Source organism: Molothrus aeneus, chromosome Z (genome assembly GCF_037042795.1).
Source record: "Molothrus aeneus isolate 106 chromosome Z, BPBGC_Maene_1.0, whole genome shotgun sequence".
In the NCBI taxonomy this organism is placed as follows: Eukaryota; Metazoa; Chordata; class Aves; order Passeriformes; family Icteridae; genus Molothrus; species Molothrus aeneus.
In genome coordinates, this window is record NC_089680.1 from 62,832,086 (window position 1) to 62,857,981 (window position 25,896).

The 25,896-nt window shown below is 37.5% G+C and overlaps 2 protein-coding genes across 2 annotated transcripts in view; both read right to left on the reverse strand.

Annotated features, from left to right (window-relative positions):
• The window catches only part of SMC5 (structural maintenance of chromosomes 5), a 49,872-nt gene extending 32,660 nt beyond the window's left edge, over window positions 1-17,212 (reverse strand). The window contains exons 1-9 of the mRNA XM_066569026.1: window positions 17,112-17,212; window positions 15,692-15,833; window positions 14,562-14,614; window positions 12,287-12,449; window positions 10,982-11,116; window positions 10,237-10,377; window positions 5,583-5,744; window positions 1,198-1,269; window positions 131-386 (exon numbers count right to left, since the gene is read on the reverse strand). Coding sequence (XP_066425123.1) covers window positions 131-386; window positions 1,198-1,269; window positions 5,583-5,744; window positions 10,237-10,377; window positions 10,982-11,116; window positions 12,287-12,449; window positions 14,562-14,614; window positions 15,692-15,833; window positions 17,112-17,212 — 1,225 coding nt within the window. The remainder of the gene's footprint in view (window positions 1-130; window positions 387-1,197; window positions 1,270-5,582; window positions 5,745-10,236; window positions 10,378-10,981; window positions 11,117-12,286; window positions 12,450-14,561; window positions 14,615-15,691; window positions 15,834-17,111) is intronic.
• Window positions 17,213-20,868: 3,656 nt separating this feature from the next.
• Window positions 20,869-25,896, reverse strand: part of MAMDC2 (MAM domain containing 2) — a 59,667-nt gene continuing 54,639 nt past the window's right edge. The window contains exons 11-14 of the mRNA XM_066569391.1: window positions 24,201-24,353; window positions 22,186-22,445; window positions 21,474-21,558; window positions 20,869-21,166 (exon numbers count right to left, since the gene is read on the reverse strand). Coding sequence (XP_066425488.1) covers window positions 21,105-21,166; window positions 21,474-21,558; window positions 22,186-22,445; window positions 24,201-24,353 — 560 coding nt within the window. The 3' untranslated portion in view covers window positions 20,869-21,104. The remainder of the gene's footprint in view (window positions 21,167-21,473; window positions 21,559-22,185; window positions 22,446-24,200; window positions 24,354-25,896) is intronic.

Genomic DNA, 25,896 nt, shown 5'->3' on the forward strand with positions numbered 1-25,896 from the left:
GCCAACTACAAGTAGTAGTTGAAGTAAACACCTCGAATTATTTCATTACAGCAGGACAAGGAGATTCTGTACAAGCAGATGCATTAAAATAATAAAATAAATTGACAAAGAAAAACCTTAAGTAACTTACTTTTCTCTTCCCGCTCTTGGTTGTTTTTTTCTGCTCTTAGATCACTAACATCATTATCAATATTTGCCTTCTCTTCTTGTAATTTTTTCAGCTCAGTATTAACAGCATCGATTTGTGGCTGAAGATTCTCACAGATTGCCATTGTATCCAGGTCATTCTGCCACTCCTCTATTATTTGTTGAGTTTGTTGTATTTTCTTCTGCCTGTTTGTTTCTTCATCTTTTTTCATTCTGAATGCTTGATTAATTTCTTCAATCTAAAAATTTGGAGTATTTCAAACAAGAAATGAGTTTGGTATACAGAACCTACAACAAATACCTAGGATACCTGTGCAACTGCTATTAAATGCTGACATAACCATGCACCCAAACCCCAAGAGTCTGTTACAGTTCCAACAGCACTATGACACAGTTCCAATAGCACTATGGCAGTTGAAGAACATAAGCAAAAATACAATCAAGCCTATAAACCAATTTTTGAAGTTCCTTCATTTTCACAAAAGCAGAACCTTAAAGGTTAATAAACTGACTAACCATTGCTTAATACATCTGAAGTTTAGTCTATGATTAAGTAAAATCTATAGCCCAAACACAACTTGGAAGTTTTGACTTTGCATCCTTATACATTTCATTTACTATACATTTCTTGACCAAGTGCATAGATGAGACTGTTTCACAGCCTTGCAAGGATGTTTCTTTTACAGGATGCAATATGTATATCCTTAGAAGCAGTAACCAACAGCCTCTACAGTGTGAGTAACCCCTCACACTATAGAGGCTGTAGCTTTTCAAGGAAAGCCTATCACAAATGGCATGTGTGCATATGTCTCTGTCAATCAATATATACACACACTGTCTGTTTTAGTAGGCAACATAATTTATGCAGTATACACCTCTCTCTTAGTAATTCCTGTTTGACTGAGAGAGTTGTAAAGATACATTGTGTACTAGAGGGAGTGAAGAGTACAAGCACTTGCAGCATCTTCATTGAAATTTGCCACTCTGCTAACAGAAGAGCAGACAAAAAACCCAAAAACAAACACCAAGAAAAGTCAGCAAGGGTCTTACCTGTTTATCTTTCATCTCCAAAGCATCTTGTTTCTCTTTACATTTCTGGGAAATATATCTGATTTCAGCAGTCTGCATATAGCAAGATATTTAAATTTACAGTCATAAATTCAGTTATATTTGTAAAAAGCAGTGAGATTTTGAATAACATCTTGTATATGCACAACTAAGTATTTACTCCCCATTTTACTACTGACAAAGCCATCCTTTCCCATTTCTTATTTTTAACTGTATCTGTAGCATGTATAATTTCAGCAATTTGTCAAGACTTGCATAACAGCATTCATACTGTACTGTTCACAACCATTCCGCTATAGGTCTGCAAATTTTGGCATGACATAGAGGAAGCGCCTAATCTGAAATTGAAATACCTCCATCCTTGATTTCAATACAAATGTTACATTCAGATGCCTACAACTATAAAATGTTCTTGCCTCTTTCTCCAAACCAATTTTGCAAAGAAAGGTGATCCTAAAGAGCGAGCAAGGCTTAAGCTCCTAGGCACAGGATAGCCAAACCAGGTTTTGTCCAAGTCATCCTACCTCTGAACTGCATTGCGCTAGAGCTAGATCCTACACAACTGAGCTTGACAGCTTGTTGGCTCATGTGTAGGCATCCATGTCTCTGTTCTTTCTCTATCCTCAGCTTCTATAAAGCAGAAGAACAATATAGGTTGGAAGGAATTTCTTGGCATTACCCAGTCCTATCCCTTCTCAGAGCATGGTTTTATTAGGTCAAGTTGCCCAGGCACTCACACAGCTGAGTTCTGAACACAGGGGAAATACACTATCTTTTCTCTGAAAACTGTGTTCCTCCTTCCCTAAACCCTCAAGGCTGAAGCACTGTGAAGAGAATACTGGAACACTGCAGAAGGATGGAAAGATTGTAAGTAAATTCCAGTGCATACATGGAAACCAACACAGCACTCCCAGCAGAAGGAACGTCTTCCTACAAAAAGTCATACTGAAAACACTAAGATGCATCAAAAAAAGGAGAAAATAAAACTATGCAGAATTTTTTCTCTACTCCAACCTCAAAAAAGCCCCCAAATTTTAAGACTCATACAGACAGTTTGCGTAAAGCCAACACAGAAGAAATACATCTGGGTCTTGCAGTTGACTGCTATGAAGTAATGATTCTGTGATGCTCTTTTCAAAGAGTTCACAGAGGCAGCCTGAAGAGGAAGCTCTCTCCGGGAAACTGATGCACAATGTTCACAAAACGGTTCTGAAGGCTCTCAAAATTGGGGCACTACTAAGGAACCGGAATTCTGTTTTTCATTTACCACTGTATTTTCAGTTGTATGTTTCTAGATAAACCTATCTACAGAACAGACAAACAATTAGAATTGTCTTTATGATTTTCATTGTATAACCAAAAAAGACTGCTTTACACCATTAAATATTGCTAGAAAGCTGCATTACATAGTTAACTCTGTTCAAATGCCTTTAAAGAGCCTGAAGAAACTGTTCTGAAAATACACCATTTCAAACTTTTCCTATAAAATGGGTCCGTTTCTTTTTTCCACATTCTACATACCACTCAAACCACCAAGTCTTACTAAAAATTTTTATTCTAATCCAGAAATTGAAAGGGTTTTTACACAAAGAGACAGGAGAAAAAGTAATACAATGTCTGGATATATTAATATAATTCCCAGATTTACTCCACCTTTCTTTGCTGTTCAGCTCCTTCCAGACAAAATTACAAATCCATACTGGGCTTTTTGCCAACAAACTTCAAGAACAACAAAATGAAGGTGTGGTTATTTCTGCTCTCACATAAATATCCTCATGTTAAGATAAAGATCTCAAGAAGCAGTCAGAATTAAAGTTATTTGATAATGGATATAAGCCTCGAGCAAAGGATCTGAAGAGAATTATATTCCCTGGTCTGTGTATCCAGAATAGAGCAGACTTAAATATTAAACTGCTTTCCCTTAATGTCAAATTGAAATTAATCAACTCTTTCTGGCTTACAGAACATTCACCTGTGAAATTCTTGCCAAATGCCTGCATTTGTACAAAGACAGAATTTTAAGTTACAAAAAATTCAAGCAGTCTATGAAAAGGTGAGGCACTAATCACGACATAGTTTTGATGTAGTATGACAGTGCAAGACTTAAGTAGCTTATAATGGCTTTAAGCTGCTATCTCCTGACAGTGCAACCAGCACTGATTCTCCTTTCCAAAGACATTTCAACAGCCCAAGTCTCAAAGTATGTGTGAGGGAAAGCCATTTCAGCAGCTGAAAAAAAGGTACTGCCACGAAAGTTCAGAAAGCAGCAATACATCTCTCAGATCTTCTTAACTTGCCTGGTATCTTGCAAATAGCTAATGCCATAACAACATATATAATACATTCCCTTACATCTTTTTCCACAATTCTGGACTCTGAGCTCAAGACAAAATTATAATTATTCAATCTAGACTTGAACATATCATTTTAACATCAGAAAAAACAGGTTTGGAAGCGTCTTAGTATACTACTATATACAGAATATTATTAGTTATGAATAAAATACAAAATTTTAACTCATCACTGGAAAGTCATATTAGAGTATTTCAGTTAGTCTTCAATAAATTACTTATTTCCAATTTATCCTCTTTCCTTCTTCCTGTATTTTTGGCTACTGGAATACTGTAGAACAAATGTACCTAATCCGATTTCCAGACATAAATTATTTATTTATTATTAATTCATTAATTAATAATTAATTAGCACACAGTTAACCTTTTGAATATAGAGTACATGAAAGCTTTACTCAACAAGTTTAGATTGAAAAGAAAAATATGCTGATTCACGAGTATAAATTAATCATCTCGAACATTCTCTTAGGTTTTCCTCCACTCTTTTGTAGGAAGTGCCTACGCTGAGCAAGCTCCCTGCAAGTTAAAACTAAAATGATCACTGCCTGTCCTAGGTTTCTTATAGAAACAAAGTAGAACCTTTAACAAAAAAGATTACTTTTATGTGAATACAGCCCAATACTTCCAAGAACAGCGGTACCAATGGTTAAGTAGAACTGCTCCCAGTTCCAAAAAAACAGAGTAGCTTGATACATACAGGTAAAACCTAACACAGTACGACCAAGCAGTGAGAACAAAGTTTATCAATTCACAAGCATGAAGGCATTGTTGCATTATGAAAATCAACTTCAATTTTCCAGATGTTAACTTTTCTCTAAGAAAGTACATTTAAACAACAAAAACCTTCAAAACAAAAAGCCCAACCAGACCAAAAAGAGGCAACAGCAGTAAGACTGCAACATTTTGGAACACTGAGGTATTTTGCCTCACAGCACAATAAACTCTTGCAATATTGTAGGAGACAAAACCTAATTACTTTTACCAAAGAATTTTCTTATAATTATGAGGTACTTGAGTACTTCCTAATGTTAGTGTAGCATTTATCACAACAAAAACAATGTTGTGAACAAAAATCTGTAGGAGTTTTTTGCCTGATCTTTCTGCTCTGGTTTTGGGTTTGTTTTTTATTTAGGGTGAGGGTGTGTTTTGGCTTTTTTTTTTTTTGATGAAGCACATAACTAGTTTATTAACTCACAGTGTATTAAATGCCACTGAAGTTTCAGACCCTCATTCTACAAACAGAATTCACTGAAGCAAACAAACATTCTCATATGATCATTTAACTTTGGTTATCCACTACAAATTTGTGCAGCTTATACACACAATGACTTCTGCAGTCTGAATAGCAAATACTAGTCAAAATCCTGCAGGAAATTACAGTACTCTTATTTTCCATATGGAAATAATATTTTTTTCATAAACCCAGGAAGAGCAGCTGCTACATAAACTGTAACATATAAATAGGTTTACCATTAAATTCCCTTATGCATAAAAATATTCACAACTAATGGACGATTACTGTCTAATTAAAAAATCAAGTCCTACTTATGCAATTATGTTCAATATTAGAGGAATGCTTTTAGGCCAGTAAAGTTGTAATTTACCTTAAAAAAACCATATTTCAAGAAGATAAGAGGAGTGAACATCCCACAAACCCAAACCACAGGACGGATGAAAACAGGCATCTAATTTAATGGAAGTACTTAACTTGGGGAAACTATAAACAAAATATCCTAGCAGATTTTAAAATTTCTCTTTAATGTACATTAAAGATTTGCTTTTACAAAACCAAGAGCAGACTGAAGAACTGCTACTAAAGGTTTACTAAGGAATATATTCCTTGAACAGACACAGAAAAGGCACTAAGAACCAAGGGCACAGGTGCTTCAGGAAAATTTCTGCTGAAACATCATTATGACACACTAGGAAAAATGAGGTTATTACTTTACATTTTACAAAGCTGAACACAGAGAACCTGAAATATTACCTATGTTAAACAAGAACTTCAATACCTACATTATCTCTGGTTTTCATATCCAGATTGTTTAAATTTTCTTCAGCTTCTTGGATTCTTCTTGTCCATGGGGCCTGCATTTCTCTCAGACACTTCAGTTCTTTCTTAACTTGGTTTCGGCACTGTTTCACTTCTTCATGCTGTTCACGAACATTTTCATATTCCTTGGAGGAGTTGAAAGTAAAACAATAAAAAACTGCTGCATTCTGTTGCAGTGTTTTATACTGTCCAAAGATTTTATTTAACTGTTCATGAGTTTTAGAAAAATATCTCTTTCAGAAACTAGCGTTAGAGCAACTACGTAATTAATACTGTTACTATTTCAAATGACAAACAGTTATAGGGATCATTCAGTCCCCAGTGAACAAGGACTCATTATTAAAACTTCTTAAATAATATGCAATTCAACTAGCAGAAGAAACAACCCATTTGTCTGCAATTACCTTGTCTCCAAGTTCATCTGGGATCATGGAAAAAACTCCCTAGCCCCTCTCTGTTCATAGTTTGAGACTACTTACACAGGAGTCTAAAAGCTAAGGAGCAAATAACCACAGACAATTTTGGGAGAAAGAAATGAGCTGGACAGATTGTCAGAGCAAGTAACAGACACAGCCACTGCTGAAGTAAACCAAGGGGAGAGAATGGAACATACTTTGGGGAAAAAAAAACTCCACCACACACCACAAACACCAAATCCATTGCTATCCAGGAAATTTAACTCAAGATACATTCATGAGAGAAAAGAAATGGTAAGCAGTAGGGTGACCAAGAACCTCCACTTCAAGAAGATGGGAATTTTGTATAGAAAGTAGTTTAAGCTAAAGGAGTCATTATAAGTGATTTTTCTGTGTGTGTTATACTCTCTGGAGAGAAAAAAAAAACTTAAAAAAGGAAGGAACAAAGAGAAGGGGAACCTCTCCCCAGCCCCTCCAAACTGAGAAACATAAGAGAACAATATATTCCATGACTATGAAAGCTTCATGAGGAAAAAAATAAGATGTTCAGAGGTCCAGAGAGAGTAGATTCAAGTATGCAGGGGGACAGAGGAAGGGAAGGCTGTTTGACTTTGCCCCTAATTCAGAACATATGCCTAGTTTATTCCAAGCCCTGGAGGTTAATATTACAACAGTAACAGTAATAGTAATAATAATAATTTTACATGAAGACCACCTGGAAGCTAATTTTAACAGGTGAATTGGCTTTATGTGTTAGCACTTTTTCATAGTTACTTAACTAACCTGATGAATCACAGATAAAGCAACCTAGGCTACAAAATCCAAGGTCTTTCTTGACAGTATCTTTTTCATAAAGTCAAAAAGTATTTGATGAAAGCCTCTGTAATCCTGTGAAGTACAGTCAGTAGCCACTGCTACAAAGTTACAGAGATAAAAGGATTATATTTTCACTTATCTGAAAGATTAAGCTTAAAATTTAGCTCTGCTCTAAATAAGGCATTTTATTTCAATATTAAAGCAAATGCACACATGTACAATTACACTTCAGAGTCCACAAATACAAAGTACAAGCAAGTTCCACAGAACTGTCATGACATAATCTTTACACAGCAAATCCTTTTAATACTTTAAGAAATTCTGACTCAACCAAAATACAGAGATCTTGTGTATCTGTACTCAAGTAACTTTGATGCTTGTAATTATGCACTCCACTAAAGACCTGCAGAACTCCAAAAGCACTTCAGCTTTCTCAAGAGATATTTGCATCTTGAACCAATATTTTTCTTAATTGTAAACGTGAGGGGAGGAAAAGAAGAATGGACATAACTTGACCAAAACACATTTTCAAAACTACATGACATGATTCCAGGAACTATGGAATTCTATGGAATTTAAAGTATATGTTCAAAAACTCATTAGACACAGATATATGTGAAAATGGTGTATAATTCTCCACGTATAGAAGCAGTTGTCAGTGTCTAGAAAAAAAATCTTCCTCAGGTAAAAAGCAGTAGAGTCTTCAGAATTAAAATGCACTTCAACAGTTATCAGAACATGAAAAAGCTCATCACTAAACTTCTCTTTTCCTCTATGATTAAAAAACAGTCTAATGTCATATTTGAGTTATCATAGTTCCAGGATGTCTGTTTCTCTATTTCACAACATCATGCAGCGTTTATAGATCTGCCTTCCAGCTGACTTGTAAGTTCAGGTGTAGCTACTCTGCTTGGTTACAAAGGTAAATTCAACAGATAGGTGTGTTTAGTCTTCAAGTTGAAATCTGCATTTAGGGGAGGATGGAGCAAATGAAATATCTTCACATCAAATCACCACTTCGGATTTGAAGCAGCCACCTGATACTGACACTTTGTAGACATCGTATGATTATTCCTCTACATTTCTATCTACTGATGAGGATCTTACTCTTCTAGTATATTAACTACAATCGACTTCCAATCCTTAGAATCTGGTTTAAATCCAGAGAAGAATAGCAGCTAAATAGTTTAGTAAAGCTAACGAATCTTTGCTACAACAGAAGGAAGAATAAACTCCCATACTATTCTCAATTTCAGTAAACCCCATTTTAAAACACAAACCCACCAATTTATTCTAAGGACTAAACAGTGCTAGGTCAAAACAACAAAAAAAACCCCATGCTCTTGTAGAACAATGCAATTCTTCTCTTAGAAAGAGCTTGGTATTTTTGCAATGTAAGAGAACACTAAAAATTCTGTCACAGTTTAACAAATCACAAAACAGCAAGAGAATGCGAAATTTTATTATAGCCCGTAATTCAGATATCCTCTAACTAGTAAAACAATTACATCAATGCCCTTCAATTTCAAATGTAAATTAAGTACATTAAAAATCTCGTGTTAAAATTTATTAGAATTTCCCTACAGTTACTGCTCTCAGCATCTCTAAAGTGCACATTTACCTCCAGTTCTCTTCTCTTTTTTGTGAATCTAATATACACTACTGATTCTGTACTATCAATCAGAACTCCACCAAGGTGTCAAAGCACACTGTTGTCTCCATGGATTCGGTGGCCAAAAAGTTACAGTTAACTGAGTGCAACCACTAAAAGCCTTTAACATACTGAGCAATATAAGCTGTCTAGAAGACAGCAGTGGAAGTAAGGTGTTTAATAATCAAAGTCTGACTAAACTTGCTTAAGTATGACATAACTAACAGCAATGTTCTCTAGTTTGTAGAAGGTAACTTAATTGACAGCAGATAAAATCACTAGCTTAGTCTTCTTCTACCAGCGTCCAGCAAGCCTTTAGAGCTCTGTATAAGCAAGTATCTTACAAGAGAGAACAATCAGCATCAGTCTACATTCATTAGGCAACATCAGGCTAACAAATGTAGTAAGAAAAAATCCTACCATTCAGCAAGTACTGACATCACAAGAAGGTATATCCTACTTCCTTAACACCTACTACCATCCATCTATTTAAACTGCTTCTCCTAAATCCCTCTGCTATTAGCAAGGTGATTTGAAGGCAGTTGTGACAGTGGTCACAGGGGTCTTTGGATGAGGGAAGAGACGAGAATATTGACTCCATGTTTCAGAAGGCTTGATTTATTATTTTATGATATATATATTACATTATAACTATAGTAAAAAGAATAGAAGGAAAAGTTTCATCTCAGAAGGCTAGCTAAGCTAAGAATAGAATAGAAAAGAATGAAAATAAAGGTCTGTGGCTCGGACAGAGAGAGAGCCAGCTCTGCCGTGAGTGGTCACTAATTCCAAAGATCCACACGAGACCAATCACGGATCCACCTGTTGCATTCCACAGCAGCAGATAACCATTGCTTACATTTTGTCTCTGAGGCCTCTCAGCTTCTCAGAAGGAAAAAGATCCTAAGAAAGGATTTTCATAAAAAGATGTCTGCGACAGGCAGTGATGGGATTCCCAGTTGCTCAAGATGCAAAGGCCATAATGCTCTTTGCATAGCCATGTGAGGCTTCGTTATATGCAAAATTGCAAAAGTAAGTTTTCTGCATTCTTCACGAGCAGTAAATCAAGTTTTCTGGAAGTTCTATATCTACATTTCATTATCTCTATACTTACATACGATATAATTAACCCTAAGCTTGCAAACAAGGCAAACAACATATTATTTCAGTAAACTGAAATCTCCATCAGTTTGAGCTGTTTAGAATCATTTAATCTGACTGATCATTCAACACTAAACTAAGGTAGTATTAAAGTGCTCCTCAGAAATGTTGACTTTGATTTGTGTAAATGACCTGCTCTTTACTCTAGGTTCTTTCAAATGTGTTTAAATATTTTTCTGCTCAAATGCTAATATTTTTGAGATTAGCAACTTAAATTCAGTGACATGTCTGTCAGGCACACTAAACTTCAACTAATAACTTAAGAGGAACATAACCACCAAAAAATTTTAACAAAAAAACGTAAAAAGTTACAGCTGAAGAAGCAGAGCTGTCTAGAGCTTAAACCAGTTGTCTCTGCACAGAATAAAAGGACTGCAGCTAGGTATGTAAGCAAACATCACAGTTAGACCAAGAACAGAATTTCAAGAACTGGCCTGCTTGCACTAAGCATTAAGCAATAACACTCAAATTACTCCAGTCACACTTCTTCTAAAGCAACTTTTGGCCTATTTCTAATTTCACAGTCTTAGAGAAAACAGGTTAAGTGAGAAAGAGATTGGAAATTAAACTTACCACCCACGGCCTTTTCCTCTCAAGCATCTCTATTAAGTCTAAATGGCGCTTGTATTCATGGTATCTTTCAACATCTTGCTTGTACCGTTCAACCCTCTGCTTCATTTTCTCCAATGAGGTGGATTTTTCTCTGCACAAGTTCTGTAATATATAATTTCAAGTTTTACAGTATCCAAACAGTTCAAGAAAATAGTCTACATCTCACCTGTACATTAAAGCAGAAATTTAACATCAGAGGAGACATTTTAGTACAGCAGTAACTGGAGGGGAACCATCCAAAATGACAGGAATAGGAGAACAAAGGATTAAAAGAATGGCCTATATGGCAAGGGACAGACATTGTTCCCAGAACACTGGTCCTTTTCCTTTTTGTCTGTCTCTTAGTTTTCGAGGAAGTGAGCAACACTAAAGCAAAGGACCATGCTTTAATTCATAAGCCAAGGACTTACAGAAGACATAAAATATTTGTCTAGGAAAGTTGTTGCCAGTCAAAAATCCCAAATAAAGGAGTACTTGACAACAGGCATTCCTCATCTTTTGGGTCTGGACCATCTGCAAACATCTTCGTACTTACAAGCATGGGAGTGTCAGAGTGAACGAGTTCTGAGAGAAGATGAGCATTATTTGGTAAAATCAACTTACCACAGACTTTGTAAATAAATTCCACTTTCTAGTTCTGTTACATGTCAGGGTAAAATTTATTTCACTTTTCCTACATTCACTGCTGTCTAAAGAACATATTTACCTCTAGTTCTCTTTCCTTTTCTCTGAAATTTTTCAGTTCGCAATGAAGCTGGTACATTTCTGGAGAACCAATGGACTTTTCAGTGGCTTCAAGCAACTCAGTCTTACTCAATTTTGTAAATTCTCCAACTTTGTCCTACAAAATTTTAAAAAGTTATAAAAAATATAGGATTAGTTAGAACAGTGCAATACAGTAATACTGGATTTATTCTATGCTAAATAACTCTGTTATAGTTAATGATCATCTCATGGAGTAGCCATCAAGCCTTCCAGAAAATTTCTGTTCTCAGGATGCTGAAGCAGCCTTGCAGTATAAATCTTTTGTAGTATAAATAACTCGAAAGTTAAGCCACATAGAAGTTATTATTAAAGCTGGCAGACAAGGCTATTGGAAGTATTTCTGTTGAAATACTGAAATACTCTGAAATACTCTGTTGAGCAGAGTTGCTCAAAACTGAGACTGATGCAAGAAGTGTGCTTGCTGTTGATACACTGGGAGAGAACAAACAAACCAGAACTATCAACACTGACAGTAATACTGACTGACCTGACTGTACTAAAGAGAAAAAGTTCTTTTAAACACAAAGGTGTTTTACCAGAGTATGCTTGAGGTTCCAAACAAATACTGTACATAGCTGAAAGTGAACGATACATCACCTGGCATATTTTTATTTGTGCAGTATTAGATTTCTAAACTTTAATGCTCTTCTGCACGTCTTCATGAATTCAACAAAAACCCCATGGCTAGGCTCTGATAAGGTTTCCTTTCACTATCATTCCTGATGATCCACATGAACAGGGAAAGAACCTATCACAACTTTAGGGTGCAGTGTGAGGCAACTTAGCTTTCCAGACATGAATCCTGACCTGCTTGAACATGCATTCAAATACAAAAACTGCCAGTAGTATTCTTTAATCTCTCTCCTTTAAGACTTACTTTCCATTAGGATGATTTTACTATTACATAATTCAATCCTATACATCTTTCAGCCCTATGCTTAACAAACTGCTGACATTACCAGAAAGGCTGTATTAGCAAGTGCTGCTACTTGAACACGAAGACAGGGAACATCAGCATCTTTCCTTTCAGAGTCAACAGGTACAAAATTGTCCAATTAGTGAGCTTTAAAGGTCACACAGCTCCTCTTTTCTTTCACCATTACACCAGCATGGCTGCCTCAACCCTTTTGTTCTTTGTGCTGTCCCACTGACCTAGGCAAAGTGCTGCTAAAGCTAACCAGCAACAAAATCTTCTCAAACCACAGCACTCCATTTGCACCCACTGTCTTTCAAAATTGATTCATACCTGAGGAAGAAACTGGCACAAATTGTCCACCTGGATGTTTAAGTCTGCAATTTTTTCTTCTACTGTTTTCAGGGTTGCTGGTTTTCTGTTGATAAACCACACTGATGCGTTGTTCACCACATAAATCTCACGTGTGATAAGAATATTTTCTGGTGACTTAAACCTGATTAATAGAAAGAAGTGTTTACACTTCCAAGAACATCTGAAAAGTGTTCCACCTTTAAAGGTTACCCAGTGTCAAAGTATTGTTAAAATTTATAGATAGCTAAAAATTTAATCTAAATTAACTGGACAGTAGCATCAGATTCCTATTTCCATGATTCAGAAAACATCCAGTACTTCAGTGATGAACTAAACTCACATAGGAAACATCAAGAATATCTGCAAATCTTAACTCAGAAGCTACTTACATAAATGAGATGCTCATGCTGAATGTATGAAATACTTAAAAGTTGTTACAAATATGAACTTTATAAAAGTTTCTATAAAAGCATAATCTGTGTGAGAATAATAAGTTTTAAAATTGGTGTGAAGGAGGTACAGTACATCTTTAAGTATCAGTACACAGAAATACATCAGTAAGCTGTGCATATATACTTGATTAGAGAAAAAAATAGCATACAACACAAAAATACTTATTTTCATTTTCTGCTTTTAAAAACCACAGAAGATACATTAGTTTTCATTTCATTTTCTAGCTCCATACCTATTTTCAAAAATTTAGTCCGTCAAGATGCAGCAATAACAACTAAGTCAAACTCCTGGAATTTTGGTTTACAATTTTGATTTAAAAATTGCCTAGTGCCTGTTAAGCATACTCTTAAGGATGGGGAATACAGACATGCAGAGTGACCATGTACCTCAGGACATTTAAGAATGAAGTTAAATGCAGAAGTGAGTACACATCTGCTGCTGGTGTTTGGACTAAGCACCATAGGGATATAATCCTATTTCTTGATTACTGAACTACTACTTCCTGCGTCACCTCATTTTAATTTATGAGGCTTCATTCCAAAGACCTACAAAGCCATGCTCCTTCCTTTCATTAAAATAACATCATTTTACTATCATAACTTGGGTTTAGCCACATTTCAGGTGCCAAATTCAACAAAGGCAACACATACCTACAGAACTTCAATTTTTAGTTCCTGTCGAAAAAGCAATCTTCTGCATCGTCTCCCATCCTACATGTTGTATTTAAACATTTTCTACCAATCAGACAAAGGACTCAACTACACTGCAACCATGACATGCTAGGTCTAATGAGCTATGAACTGCTAAATCTTCATACATTGCAAGATTCTCTCCAGAATTTCAAGTATCATTGGAATATATTTATGTTAAAACAACTGAAAGACATCTTATCTCCTGAATACATCTTGCCTGGGCAAACACTAAAGAAGGTCTTACTTGATCATTCCCACAATAACCAATGGACAGACAAATTTTTCCAAGGTCTGCTGTGGGGTTTTTTTTTTGTCTCAATAAAATTTTATTTTTAGAGAAAATAAATTTTCTCTAAAATTCTGATCAGGGTGGCCAATTGTTATGCAAATTAACACAGGCTATGAATCAGATGACTATCTCTACTTTCTCTTTCATTCAGGCCAACAGACTAGGCTAAGGCTTATTAAAGTCACCTGTGCCATAGCATACACAAAAAAGATGCATGTAGTATTGCCCTATGCATAAGCTACTAATGGAATTTTAAGTCCAAAAGACTTCCAGTTGCTCTGTTTTGTGACAGCTTACCTACAGGACTGCATTACATGGAATTAGTCAGATCTTTTCTTTTACTTCTTTTCTATCCGTATGTGATGTTTTCAGTGAGAATGTAGGCAAGCCCCTCCTACCAGCAGTATTGGTATAAGAAAGTGAAGACAGATCGATCTGTTTTAAAACTTTTGTCTTTTTTGTTTAATGAAAAGAATTCAAACCACCACATAGTGATGGCAGGAGTGACAAAATCATCAGAACCTTAAATGTAATCAAAAGATAAACACACCATACAGAACTATCTTTTTCTATGCATTTTTTGTACATCAAGACAAGGTGAAATGCTTCAGAAAGCAAGATCATGAGTATCTATCACTGCTTATTTCTTGTGTGAGAATTATATAACTTTATGTTCCGAAGCCTGTGGGAATTAAAAAATGACAAATTAAGCTTAAAGACAAACCTCTGCACAACAAATTTTTTTCTCACAAGTTTGTGAATAACTGTGTGGGGAAATGATCCAATTAAAAGCACCCGAGGAAAGAGTTTTACTACTTACAGTTCAATTTCCACTATGCCTTTCATGCACCCCTGCTTCACAAACAGACCAACCTACAAAATTAATTTACAAGTTGTTATTGCAAAATAAAATGTATTATCTTACAAGAATACACATTTGTATAATGGACCTACTAAAAAATGTAGTTTACTGAAAACTCACAATTAAAAGCAAAATAAAGCACTAACTAAAAATAAAGGAAGACGCTACTATCCTCCACCATCAGCATTAGAACCTCCTCCACTCAATTTCTGATCAACTTGAGCCTCCAAAACTGAACAAATTATAATCAGCAGATCCACAGACAGGAAGAAGTTCTCGTGAATTTGGGGAACAAAGACAAGTGAAAAGACAGTGCTGAGTACCTGTACTAGAACTGACAATTCTAATAGTATGAAAATACATCATGAGAATTAAAGAGAAACACCAACACACAATATTGCCATGCAGTCAATTCCCATGTTCCCATTTGTTTATGACTGAGCAGCTTCAAGAGAACATGTGCAATCATTCAGGCACCCAGATTAATTGCTTCAAACCTACTCAGAGAAATTGCATCCAACAAGAATATCCAAGAAAGCAAGTGCAAAAATTTGAAAATGTCAAGATATTACCTTCCTACTACAGTGTCAATGCTTATCTTGACAGTAAAAAGTGAAAATAGAGTAGAGCAATCCAAATTCCATTTACATCAAAGATCAGTGCCTCTATGCTTTCAGCTGAATTTTCAAGACACATTAGTATGTTATTTCTAGAGGTACTACATATTTTAGAATTTTTGACTTTGTCTATTCCTTCTTTAGTTGGTACTTCTTATCAAATGTTTAGGCCATTAAGTGGCATTTTTGTACCCCACTGTGGATGCTTAGTCATCTTCAAATAAAATCTCTAGTCAACTCAGACTGCCCTACAATTTAGGTTTTTTCATTTCATAATTTATACAAGACAGCTAGTAGTTAATTAAAATAACTCCCCTTTGTCTCTGGACTAGGTTACTCTTCAATTCAGATGCTTCACTTTTTATAAAAGTAAAGTAAATCAAGGAAGAGAGTCTTTCCCCCATCCTCTGCTAGACAGCGCTCTGAATGAAATTGAGATTCACTGTGAAAATTACAAAAGCTCATAATTACCTTATCAGCTCGCCCTAAGAAAGAAGGTTTTCCAGCCAGTCCCAGGCAGATGGCACAAACTATACTTGACTTGCCTGTGCCATTAGCACCTACGACCACGTTCAGGTTGGGCCCTGGATGTACTTCACAGACAGTGTATGTCCTGGAAAGCACAGCAAGTTTTTGAATTTTAAAACACTATATTACCTTTAAAAAAAAGGAACTTGCTTAGAAATATTTCATTACTTTATTAAACAGATACAATTACCTCCTTTAGACTCAATTGTGAAATACCATTTTGTAAGAAAGTCTCGAGAGTGAAAACTAACACTTCAGTGAAACACCATTAAAGACATTCCCACCAGCCAGAGTACTCAGAACTTTCTTTAAAATCAGTGACTGTGCAGCATAAAATCCAGCAATAGAATGATAAGTTTTTTAATAAACTTACCAGGGTCTCATTTTATTTTATGCATCAAAAAGAAGACAGAAAACAGATAATGCAGTAGCTTTCTGGAGTTCAACTCGTATCAAATCATACCCAGTGTTCGGGTTTTTTTCCTAACTGCATTAGACATCTTTCACCATGTGCATCCAGAATGCCTACTGCAATAGTAACTATGGGAAGAGACCAAACTCACTCATGCAAACTCGCATCAAGTTAACACCCTAAAATTATAAAGAATCATTTGACGAATTTCCTATTCCTGAACTGTGCCAAACACAGAGAGCTGAAATACTACCACAAAAGGAGGAGTACAAAGTAGATAATGGCAACACAATATTATAAACCATGTACTTGTGGAAGAGAAGGTATATGAACTCTTAAAGAGGGTTCAACTACTCTCTCTGAGGAGTCAATTAACACATAACACGTGACTCATGCACTACACTACTGAAGATTTTCAAGGCTAGCATGCAGCCGTAAGCAAATGGTCCGACGACTTCTGCTGGTCCAAATACGTCCAAAAACCATGCTATTCGCAGTACACAGCAGGTGGAAAACACACGTGCAAAGACCACACACACTTCATCCTAATGGGTGTCAAGGCCTATCGCCACTGCCCTACGAGCACTTTCTGCAGTGTCCCCTTCTGCAGTGCTTGGCAGCCACTTGCCTGAGAGACGAAGAGCACGCAGAGGCTGCACGGCCGACAGGAGCCATCGTCTCTGGGCAAGGCTGCCCAGCACCGGGGAACGCGCTGCCAGGGAAGCGACACTGCGCTGACAACCCTGGGACTCGTAACCCACACAGCAGTGTCTCCCAGCGCCCCACGCCGAGTAAGACACCACTTTCCCTGGAACATCGCTTTCCGCACCCCCTCCGCCAGCCCTCGGTACCCGCGCGACCCCGCTGCGCTGCTTCGGCCCCTCTACAGCGGGGCGGAAGGAGCAGGCCGCGGCCGCTCAAGAGCGAAGAAATGCCCCACCGCTGACTTACAGGAAGTTCTTCATGAAGATCCTGACGATGGAGCCCGGTACAAAGGGGGACTTAGACTCACCACGCTTCACAACTCTCCCCTCTTCCCGCGCCGCCGCCATGATTCCCGCCCAGGCCGCCCCTCCTTCCCTCTTGGGGCTGAACCCGCGCCGCGCGCCCAGCCCGGTTGCCCGGGACTGAACCGTCCTGGAGCTCCTCATTGGCCGGGAGTGCCGGCGCTCATTGGCTGGCGGGGCGGGGCGGGGCGGGGCGTTGCGGAGCGTTGCGGCCCTTGTTGCTGGGGCGGCCGCGGCGCAGCGCTCTGCGGGGGTCGGGGTGGAGCGTTTCCCAGTCCCGCGTTCCGCTGCTCGTTGCGGGCCGGTCACCGCCGCGTTCCCTGCGTTCGTTTACAGCGTTATGAGCAGCTGGGCGTGTTTAGTTTGGAGAAGACTGAGAGGGAATCTCATTGATGCATACAGCTGTCTCAAAGGCGGATGCCAAGAGGAGGTTGCTAGACTCTTTTCAGTGGTGTCCTGCGACACGATGAGGAGCAATGGCCATAAAGTAAAGCTCAAGAGCTTTCCTCAACGTGAGAAGAATTCCTTTACATTGAGGGTGGCAGAGCACTGTAACAGCCTTCCCTGGGGGTTGTTGAGTCTCCCTCTCTTGGAGGCATTCAAGCCCCACTTGGACACATTCCTGTGTCACTTGCTGTAGATGACCCTGCTTTGGCAGGGTGGGTTGGGCTGGATGGTTTCCAGAGCTCCTTTTCCAACCCTGACAATTCTGTGATTCCATGATTCAGGCTAATGGTTCGGATAAATAACATTCCAAGACTGGCTGTCAGACAAGAAGTTGTTCCCGGGTGTTTCTGGGAACACAGCTCAAGGGTGAGCCCAGGAGCCAGGAATCGAGGCTGAGGCCTCAGGAGAGCTCCTGAGTGGCCCAGACCACGGAGCGTGGCTGGGGAATGCATCACAACAGACAGCTCGTCTTTTCTTTGAGGTGGGATCAGAGTCATCAGAGTCAGGTTTTCTCTCTCAAAACATGAGAGAGGGAACAGGACTCAGTGTGTCTGTCACACTGCCAGAGGAGCGTGCTCTCTCCAGGCTTTGCCCTACACCACAGCTCCTTTGCGTCTCCTGAGTGAGGGCAGTCACACTGGCAAGCACTGCTTGCATCCAGGTGGACAAAATGCCAGCTCTTTTACTACTTGGCTTGAGATGTCTTTGTTAATATTCATTATTGTGAAGTTTGTATTAGGTTTATTTTGGTGTGAAACCATAGTCAGAATACCATTTCATTTATTTTATAAAGGCAGAATAACAGTGACATTTTATAACAGTTGTTATTCTGGATTGCTGTTGGTGTAAATGAGATCTGAACTGGCCCCTCTTTTTGGAAATTATTAAAGATAATGATAAAATGAAAATTAATGGGACAATATTTTAAAAATAAAACCAATATTAAAATAAGGACAGCATTGAACAGGAAGACAATAAAAGGGCTTTACACTGATCTCAGGACAAGCTGGGTTCCAGTCCAGCACAAAGCTACATTTACGGCAATCAAATACAAGCCCCAATGCTTGGGGCATTATAGCTGCTTTTCAAGGTTTTTTTTTTTTTTCATTTCCATTTTACAGATTGCAACACAACTGGGATTAAAGCAATTACTTGTAAGGTCTTCACTAGCTTTTGAAGAATTTTCAGACATTAAACAGGCCTGGTTGGCAAGTCTCAAAAGAACTGTTCTTTGCCCCACTGTGGTACTGGTACAGCTACTGCAGCAGTGAAGAAAAGAAAAAATAGTAAATAAATATGGCTCCAGGGCAGAAATTAATTGCATGAGGAGTTTCCCATTTGGACAGAGCTGATAGAATATTTTTTTTATTCCACCATAAAACTGAAGTTTGCTAGTGGAGAAATCTTAATGCGCCATACCCAGTTTTCAAATGTTTTGTAGCCATTCTTTCACTAGTCTCTGAATTTCCTATTCTATGAACTGATATTCATCAGACACTGAAGTAAATGAAAGCCACCTTTCAAATTTTCCCTCTGTACTTTAATTCCTGCCAAAAAAATGATTGAAAAGGTGATGTTCCCTACTTAAGGAAGAACTTAGGTGTTTCTTTGGTTTGTTTTTTTTGGTGAGTTTTTCCCCCCACCTTTTTTTGCTTCCCCCCCTCTCCCCCTCCCCTCATCAGGACAATGCCTCACACCTTGTGGATAAGTATTTCTTTCAGTAATACTGATAAAATGGCTGTAGCACTGAGGTCCCTAGAAATCACTCAGTGGAGAACAGGTTAGAGTCCTTCATTTAGGCTTTTATTTTATCAGCCTAAATCTGATTACTTTGATGGAGTGAGGCAGAGTTATGTAGATCTTTAGAGACAGAGCCTAACAGTTGTACTTCATGCTTCATTTCATTTACATACAGAGAACCACCAAGTCTGATTATCTGAACCACTTCATCTTCACTTGTTTTCTGCTTAGATAATTTGAGCTGAATATTGATAACAAAGCATGCACTTTACAGAACAACTGTAAAATTGTGTTGATGCATAGGAAACAGTCCATTATTTCTGTTTGCTTTCATTTTTGAATGATAGCAAGAGTGATGTGTTCATAAGCAGCTGACTAGGGAGACTGTAGGTACCTAGGAGAGGCAGGTAAGATATCAATTCCTTTTGGCTCTTCCTCAGTCTCTAGGAAACGAAAAATGGCTTCAATATGTGTGGTTAAATAAATGCACGAGTATTGAACGTATTACATTGAACATTCTTTTCAATTGTTTCTGCCACCAAAATGAAAATTTACAAAAGATGCAAGGGCCTGGACCATCCCAGATGCTGTTGATCCTTATAGCCTGTTAGGAAAAGCATATTCTTTGTTCTGAAAGGACCGGGATATGGTGGCTGTAAGAATAATTTCTACCACCCAGTACATAGCTTCCTGCAGCAGTTCAGATTACTTTTTGTTAGCCTTCTTAGGTGATGTGATCCACACATTTCATTCTCTTCATGTTCAAAATAATGAATTCAGGCTACTTTATTAGGGTCAGTTCTTTCTCCTTACACTGATTAGTACGAAGTATAGAGCAGAGCAATAAGATGATACTCAAACTTTCATTTTATTAGGAAGTTAAAGTAAATTTAAAAAAACCTTACATACATACATAAAACCTTAAAAAATAACAAGACGTGAATTCAATTTCCTATTAATATAAATGCAAGACATCTGTGGTTGGGCAAAGTGTAAGTGCATTCTCTGTGAGCTACAAACTTATTTAATTAAAAAAAATCCAAAAACAACAAGACTCTCATCCCAGAAACCTATGGCTTTAAAATGTTGCATTTCATATAATTCCACAGGCCAGCATCTTATGCTGAATTATACTGAACACAAGAAGTGAGTTTGTTATTGACAAATATATGTTATAGTAAAATAATACACTATCACAAAAAATTGCCAGCAGAGTATTAAGTTTCCCAGAGAGATTTGTCATTGAGAATAATTGCACTTAACCTGTAGGATAATACTAGTAGCTAACACTCTTTTCTTTGTTATTTCAAAGCATTTATAATTTTCTTAACAAAAATCCATTCTATCCCCAACACAAAACATTCACTGAATGCAGATTTAAGATAACACAATATTGACTTCAATTGTGCAACGTGAATTTCCTCTTTTTACTTATATACCAGAAACGTTAAAAAAATTAAAAATGAATGATCTGTGCAAAATGGGAAGCCTTTATGTAATAACTACTTATGTAATAACTACTTCCTCATGCAGAAGAGGAAGTAGTATCAAAAAATTATGGTCTAACAAGCCCTGAGTCAATAATTTCATTGAAAAGGCAAGGAACATGAGTGCTCCAAGTTCTTCCTATGTATTGGTGTGTATTCAAACCAGTCCAGTATTTACTTAAATCATATTTTAAAACAGGCAGTTCGTGCAGTTTCTAACATACAATTCTTCAATGTGCTTCATTCCTTTCAGCAGACTGTATTTAATACTCAATTTCATTTAAGCTGTCTGGATAGCCTGATGAGAACTGAATTTCTTCCACTTCTGGAATACAAAGAATGAAGAAATACTGTAATTCTTTTTATTTTGTCATACATAAGAATACTTACAGCAGAATTTAATTAGCATGCTGGATTTAAATGGTATTGTCATGTGGTTTTTAGAAAGTTTACAGCCACTAGTTTACTAGTTGAGATTCTGAGGATGATCTCACATCCTATTAGAGGGTAAAAGTTCTGCACTAACCCAGCAGTAGTATCAAATGGAGATTGATACTCCTGGGAAATATCACTCACCCACAAATAAGCACTGTGAATTTCAGGTGTCTCTTACAAAGTGTCTTGAAACTTACCCAAACAAGGTCCTGCCTGGAACAGAATATCATCAATAGCAGTGTCACTTCTTATTGACACACCACGGATTGCCTCAAAAATAATCTGTACAGTGAGACACAAATTTTCATTAATCCAAATGTTGGAAGGACTGAAAAAAATAATAGCCATGCAATCTATTCAAGGGATAACCTTTACCCCCTCCTCTGCCCTCCCTTCCCCTCTCCTTTCCTCTCCCTTTCGTTTTCCCTTCTCCTTAGACAGACCTCTGGCTTTGCATCATTCCTTCTCCTTGGTGCCCCCTTAGAAAGATCATCCTACACAAGCTGCCATTTCATCACAGCTCAGTAGCTGTGTCAAATCTGGACAGGGCTACAGACAACTGAAGGAAAAGAAATTACACAAATGATCTTGAAAAAGCCCTACCACTACTGACTAAAAAATGATAGCATTTAAATTTAAGTACTTTAAAATGGCATTTAAATATGTTTAAATACATTTGAATTCATAACTATTTTCCTACTTGCAACTTATTCATGTATTTAATAAATCCCTCCCTAACTTCATTTGTAAAAAATTACATTATTTCACGTTCTTCAGGTATCCATTCAATGCCACCTACATTTAAACATTTTATTGTAATTTTTTTTTTTAAACAATACAAAACTTGGATTCTAGTACATACTTCATTTCAATATTCCAATTTGACTGCTTCTTGCTTTTTTTTCTTACCTGGTAGTTTGTATCACTTTCATATTCTATCAGTCCCCTTAGCCATGAGATGCTTTGTTCCCCTGTCCTCCTCCACAAAGGTATCTCTTCATCATCCCCTTCCTTTTTTAGATAAACACTTAATAATCCAGTCCCAGCTCCATACATATGATAGAAAAATGTCAGGCATTGTTTTCCAGATGTTCCTCTTAGTGATCTTGAAACTAGGTATGCTCTCTGTCCATAGACCATGTTAGATGCCTCTATATACATGTAGTATCCTTTAGAAGATATAAGTAAATATTAGCAAAGTAGGATACATTACATTGGAATGTTCATTATGCTCAATATACTCATTATATTAAAAAACCTCATGATTGAAACTATTTTGTTAATGATTCACAGACTTTCTGCATTTGTGAACTGTAATATTTGAGATACTGTAATAATGGTGTGCTGTAATAATGCTGGGTTTGAATTCATAAAGCCAAGAGATGATCTAGTCTTTATAACAAGTTTATAGTATGATTCAGTCTTTAGAGAAAAAGGCAAGTTATTTTATTATGCTGTAATAAGCATAATAAAATAATAAGAAGTAACTGACAGTACTTCTATGCATAGTGAACAACAAAATATTTGAAATGGATTGCACTAGGTTTGGTACAAACCAGCTTGGGAATCCTCCAATACACTGTATGAATTATGGATCTACAGCTGTAGATAATGTTCCTTTTCACCCTCTCTCTTGACTGCTGCTCACCACCAAACTACAACCTGGCTGAGAGGGGATGTCTTCACTAGGGGTTTGCACAGAAAATAGGACTCTTGAGTACCACAAGCTACTCTCAAGTATCCACTGGCTGCTGTTGCTGCTCTCAGCATTCTGCCTGTCTAACTGATCCTTGGGAATTCCCACTCCCTCTGAAGGCAATCTCACCCCCAGGACTTGTGGTGACAGACAGGCATGTAAAGGGACAGACCACAAAAAGGGAACACTGAGACTGCATGAAGAGTTCCTGCATTATCTGAGTTCACTGTCTTCTGGCAGAGCGTACATCTCAAAACAGAACAGTTGCTTTATGCAGCAGATGGGATGTGGGGATGCTCCTCAGTCTTCTCACACACTTCAGTTTGCTCCAGCTGGTGATATCTGAGTGATGGAATGAGGGGCATGAATTTGCCTTCCACCAGTTCATGGCCTGAACCCTTAAAACTTGGTTATATATGTTGAAATATGTAGCCACAGAAAAGAATACAAAGGAAGAATATACTACAGCTGCAGTTACACCAGGAATTGCATTCTGGTAGAGATTGATTCATTGGAATTCTGAGACAGCTGCAAGTACATCTGAGGGTATGCTTTAGGCTGTGGTTGGTGGTGATGCAGTTTTCTGCGCCTTCATGCTAATGGGGGTCCTAAATACTTGAACTTGTACTAGTGAGCTTGTGGAACACATTTTCAAAATAAAGGCTTGTGGGATCTCTTTTATTCTTCATGTTTTCTTTTAAGTTTGAACCCAAAGGGGTTTATACAGAAGAATCCCAGCCACTTGCACAGCTTGCTGTTAAGAAATGAACTAAGGAATAATCATTCACAGACCAGGCTTAAAAGGCTCTCAGTTTTAAAGTCAAGCTATCAGCCTCATTCTCAGACTACTTAATGATCCACATAAACTGAAAATAGGTCTGAAGTCAGTCTCAGGGAATATTCACGTAAACTGGAAGTTTGGAAGGAGCTTTATCTGTGAGATCTGGACAGTCGTCCTCTTCTTTTATCTCCTAAGGAAAAGGCTACTTTGGGAAATGGCAACCAAATTATCCATATGGCCTAGAGATAATTCAGATTTAATGTCATATTCTCAAAACCACTCATGAGTTCCCTGTGTAATGTGCTTATTTAGTTTGATTAGTAACTTTTCTGAAAAGAAGAGCAAAAGCTTTCTCTATCTTCTGGGTTATCATTTAAAATATTTAATTAATACTTTTTATTAACTGCCAAACTCTGTTCTGAAAGTTCAATGTGGAATTTAACTCACCTACCCCAGTAGTGTGGTCTCCTTTCGGTCCAGTGTAAGAAGTGGGAGTTGGACCCCTCTTCCTGTGCCAGCTCCCACGACCTCTCTTCTTCTGGGTAAACACACACTCATCTTTTTCAAAAGTGCATTCTCCAGGAGTGGGCAGCAACAAATCTGTAAGGAGAGGATATAGTTTAAAACTTAAAATATGTTAGACTGATATATGGAGAGATTACACAAGTAATGTATTGCATTTCCTCACCTGCTGACATCAATTACAGCTACCTGGCAATGCTTACAATAGTCACAAGATTATACAAGCTACCTTCAAACTGTTGTATAAAATTTAATTTAATTCTCTTCACATTTTTGGGAAAATCTGTGCCCTAGTCTAGCTCAGTAACTAGGATTCACTAGTCCTAGGATTCTTTAAAACAGTTTATTATTCTTCACAACAGTGTTTTGGACTAGATGATCTTATGAGGTCTTTTAGTTTTAATGGTTGGATTCAATGGTCTTAGAGGTCTTTTCTAACCTTAGCAATTCTATGATTCTATAACTGTTATAGAATTACCAGTGTAATTTTCTTCACTGTTTTGGCACCTCAAGCAGGTTAATAAGTCCCAGCATGTATAACATGCATAATAAATGAGCATTGTCAAAGACTGGAGTTTCTATGAACTGAAATCAATGCCACATTTAGCTCTCCTCTGTTCTTTTGGCACCAGACTCTACTGCAGCCTACAACATACCACAGAGCTGCAATTACTGGAGTATTTTCATTATTTCAATTCTATTAGATCATACAAAAGGTGATATAATTCAGGTGCACGCCAGGAAGCTTCTGTCAGGTAATCTTAATTTGTCATTCAGAAGTAGACATTTTGAGCTGCCGACACCTTTTGAAGAGGAGGAAGCCTTGATACCTCTGGGGCATTTTTCAGGCATTTATTTTGCTGCCATCAGAGACAAGCCATGGCATGACTATACACCCAGATACCAGTTCTGCCAGTTATCTGGTACCTTTGGTTTCTTTTCCAATTACTTAAAATTACAGCAAGACAGCTGTTGGAAATAGTTTAGAAAAATGGCATCTTGTTTTGTACATGTGACTTCTCTCTATTTTTTAGCCTGAATGCATAAAATCCAATCAAGAGAGGTCATTAAAAAGCTTTTAGGACCATTGCAAAGACATGGCTTTATTCCAAAGAAGAACGGGATTGTAGATTGTGCCTGCCTCATGAGAACTTTTTTAAAAAATCAGGATACAATTGTTGTATTGTCAAACCTCACAAAGCCACAAAAGGGGGAGTTTGGTGAGTTCAGAGAGGTTGGCCTGTGCATGTCAGAGGGTAAAATTTTACTGAAAACCATTCAGTTTCTCCCACTACAGTGGGAGTCTTGGACTGCTTTTCTCTGTGTTCATCAAAGAACTGCAGCTCAGGTGAGGCTGTGTCTTGACCTTGTACAACTGTATTTCTTGCTTAAAATAAAATTATGGTGTGTTTTGAAAAACACAGGGTCCATTTCTGGCTTCTTAAAGACCATTTGAAAACTACTTTTCACTCAGTTGAACTGTGGGTTTATTTTAATGCCCTCAAAGGACCTTTCACCTATATACAACCACTCTGGAGTCACTGAAATTTATTAGGAGTTATCTGGTACCCCTGTGAGCAAAAACTGGTCCTTGCTGGATGTTTGCTACTTTGCAGAAATA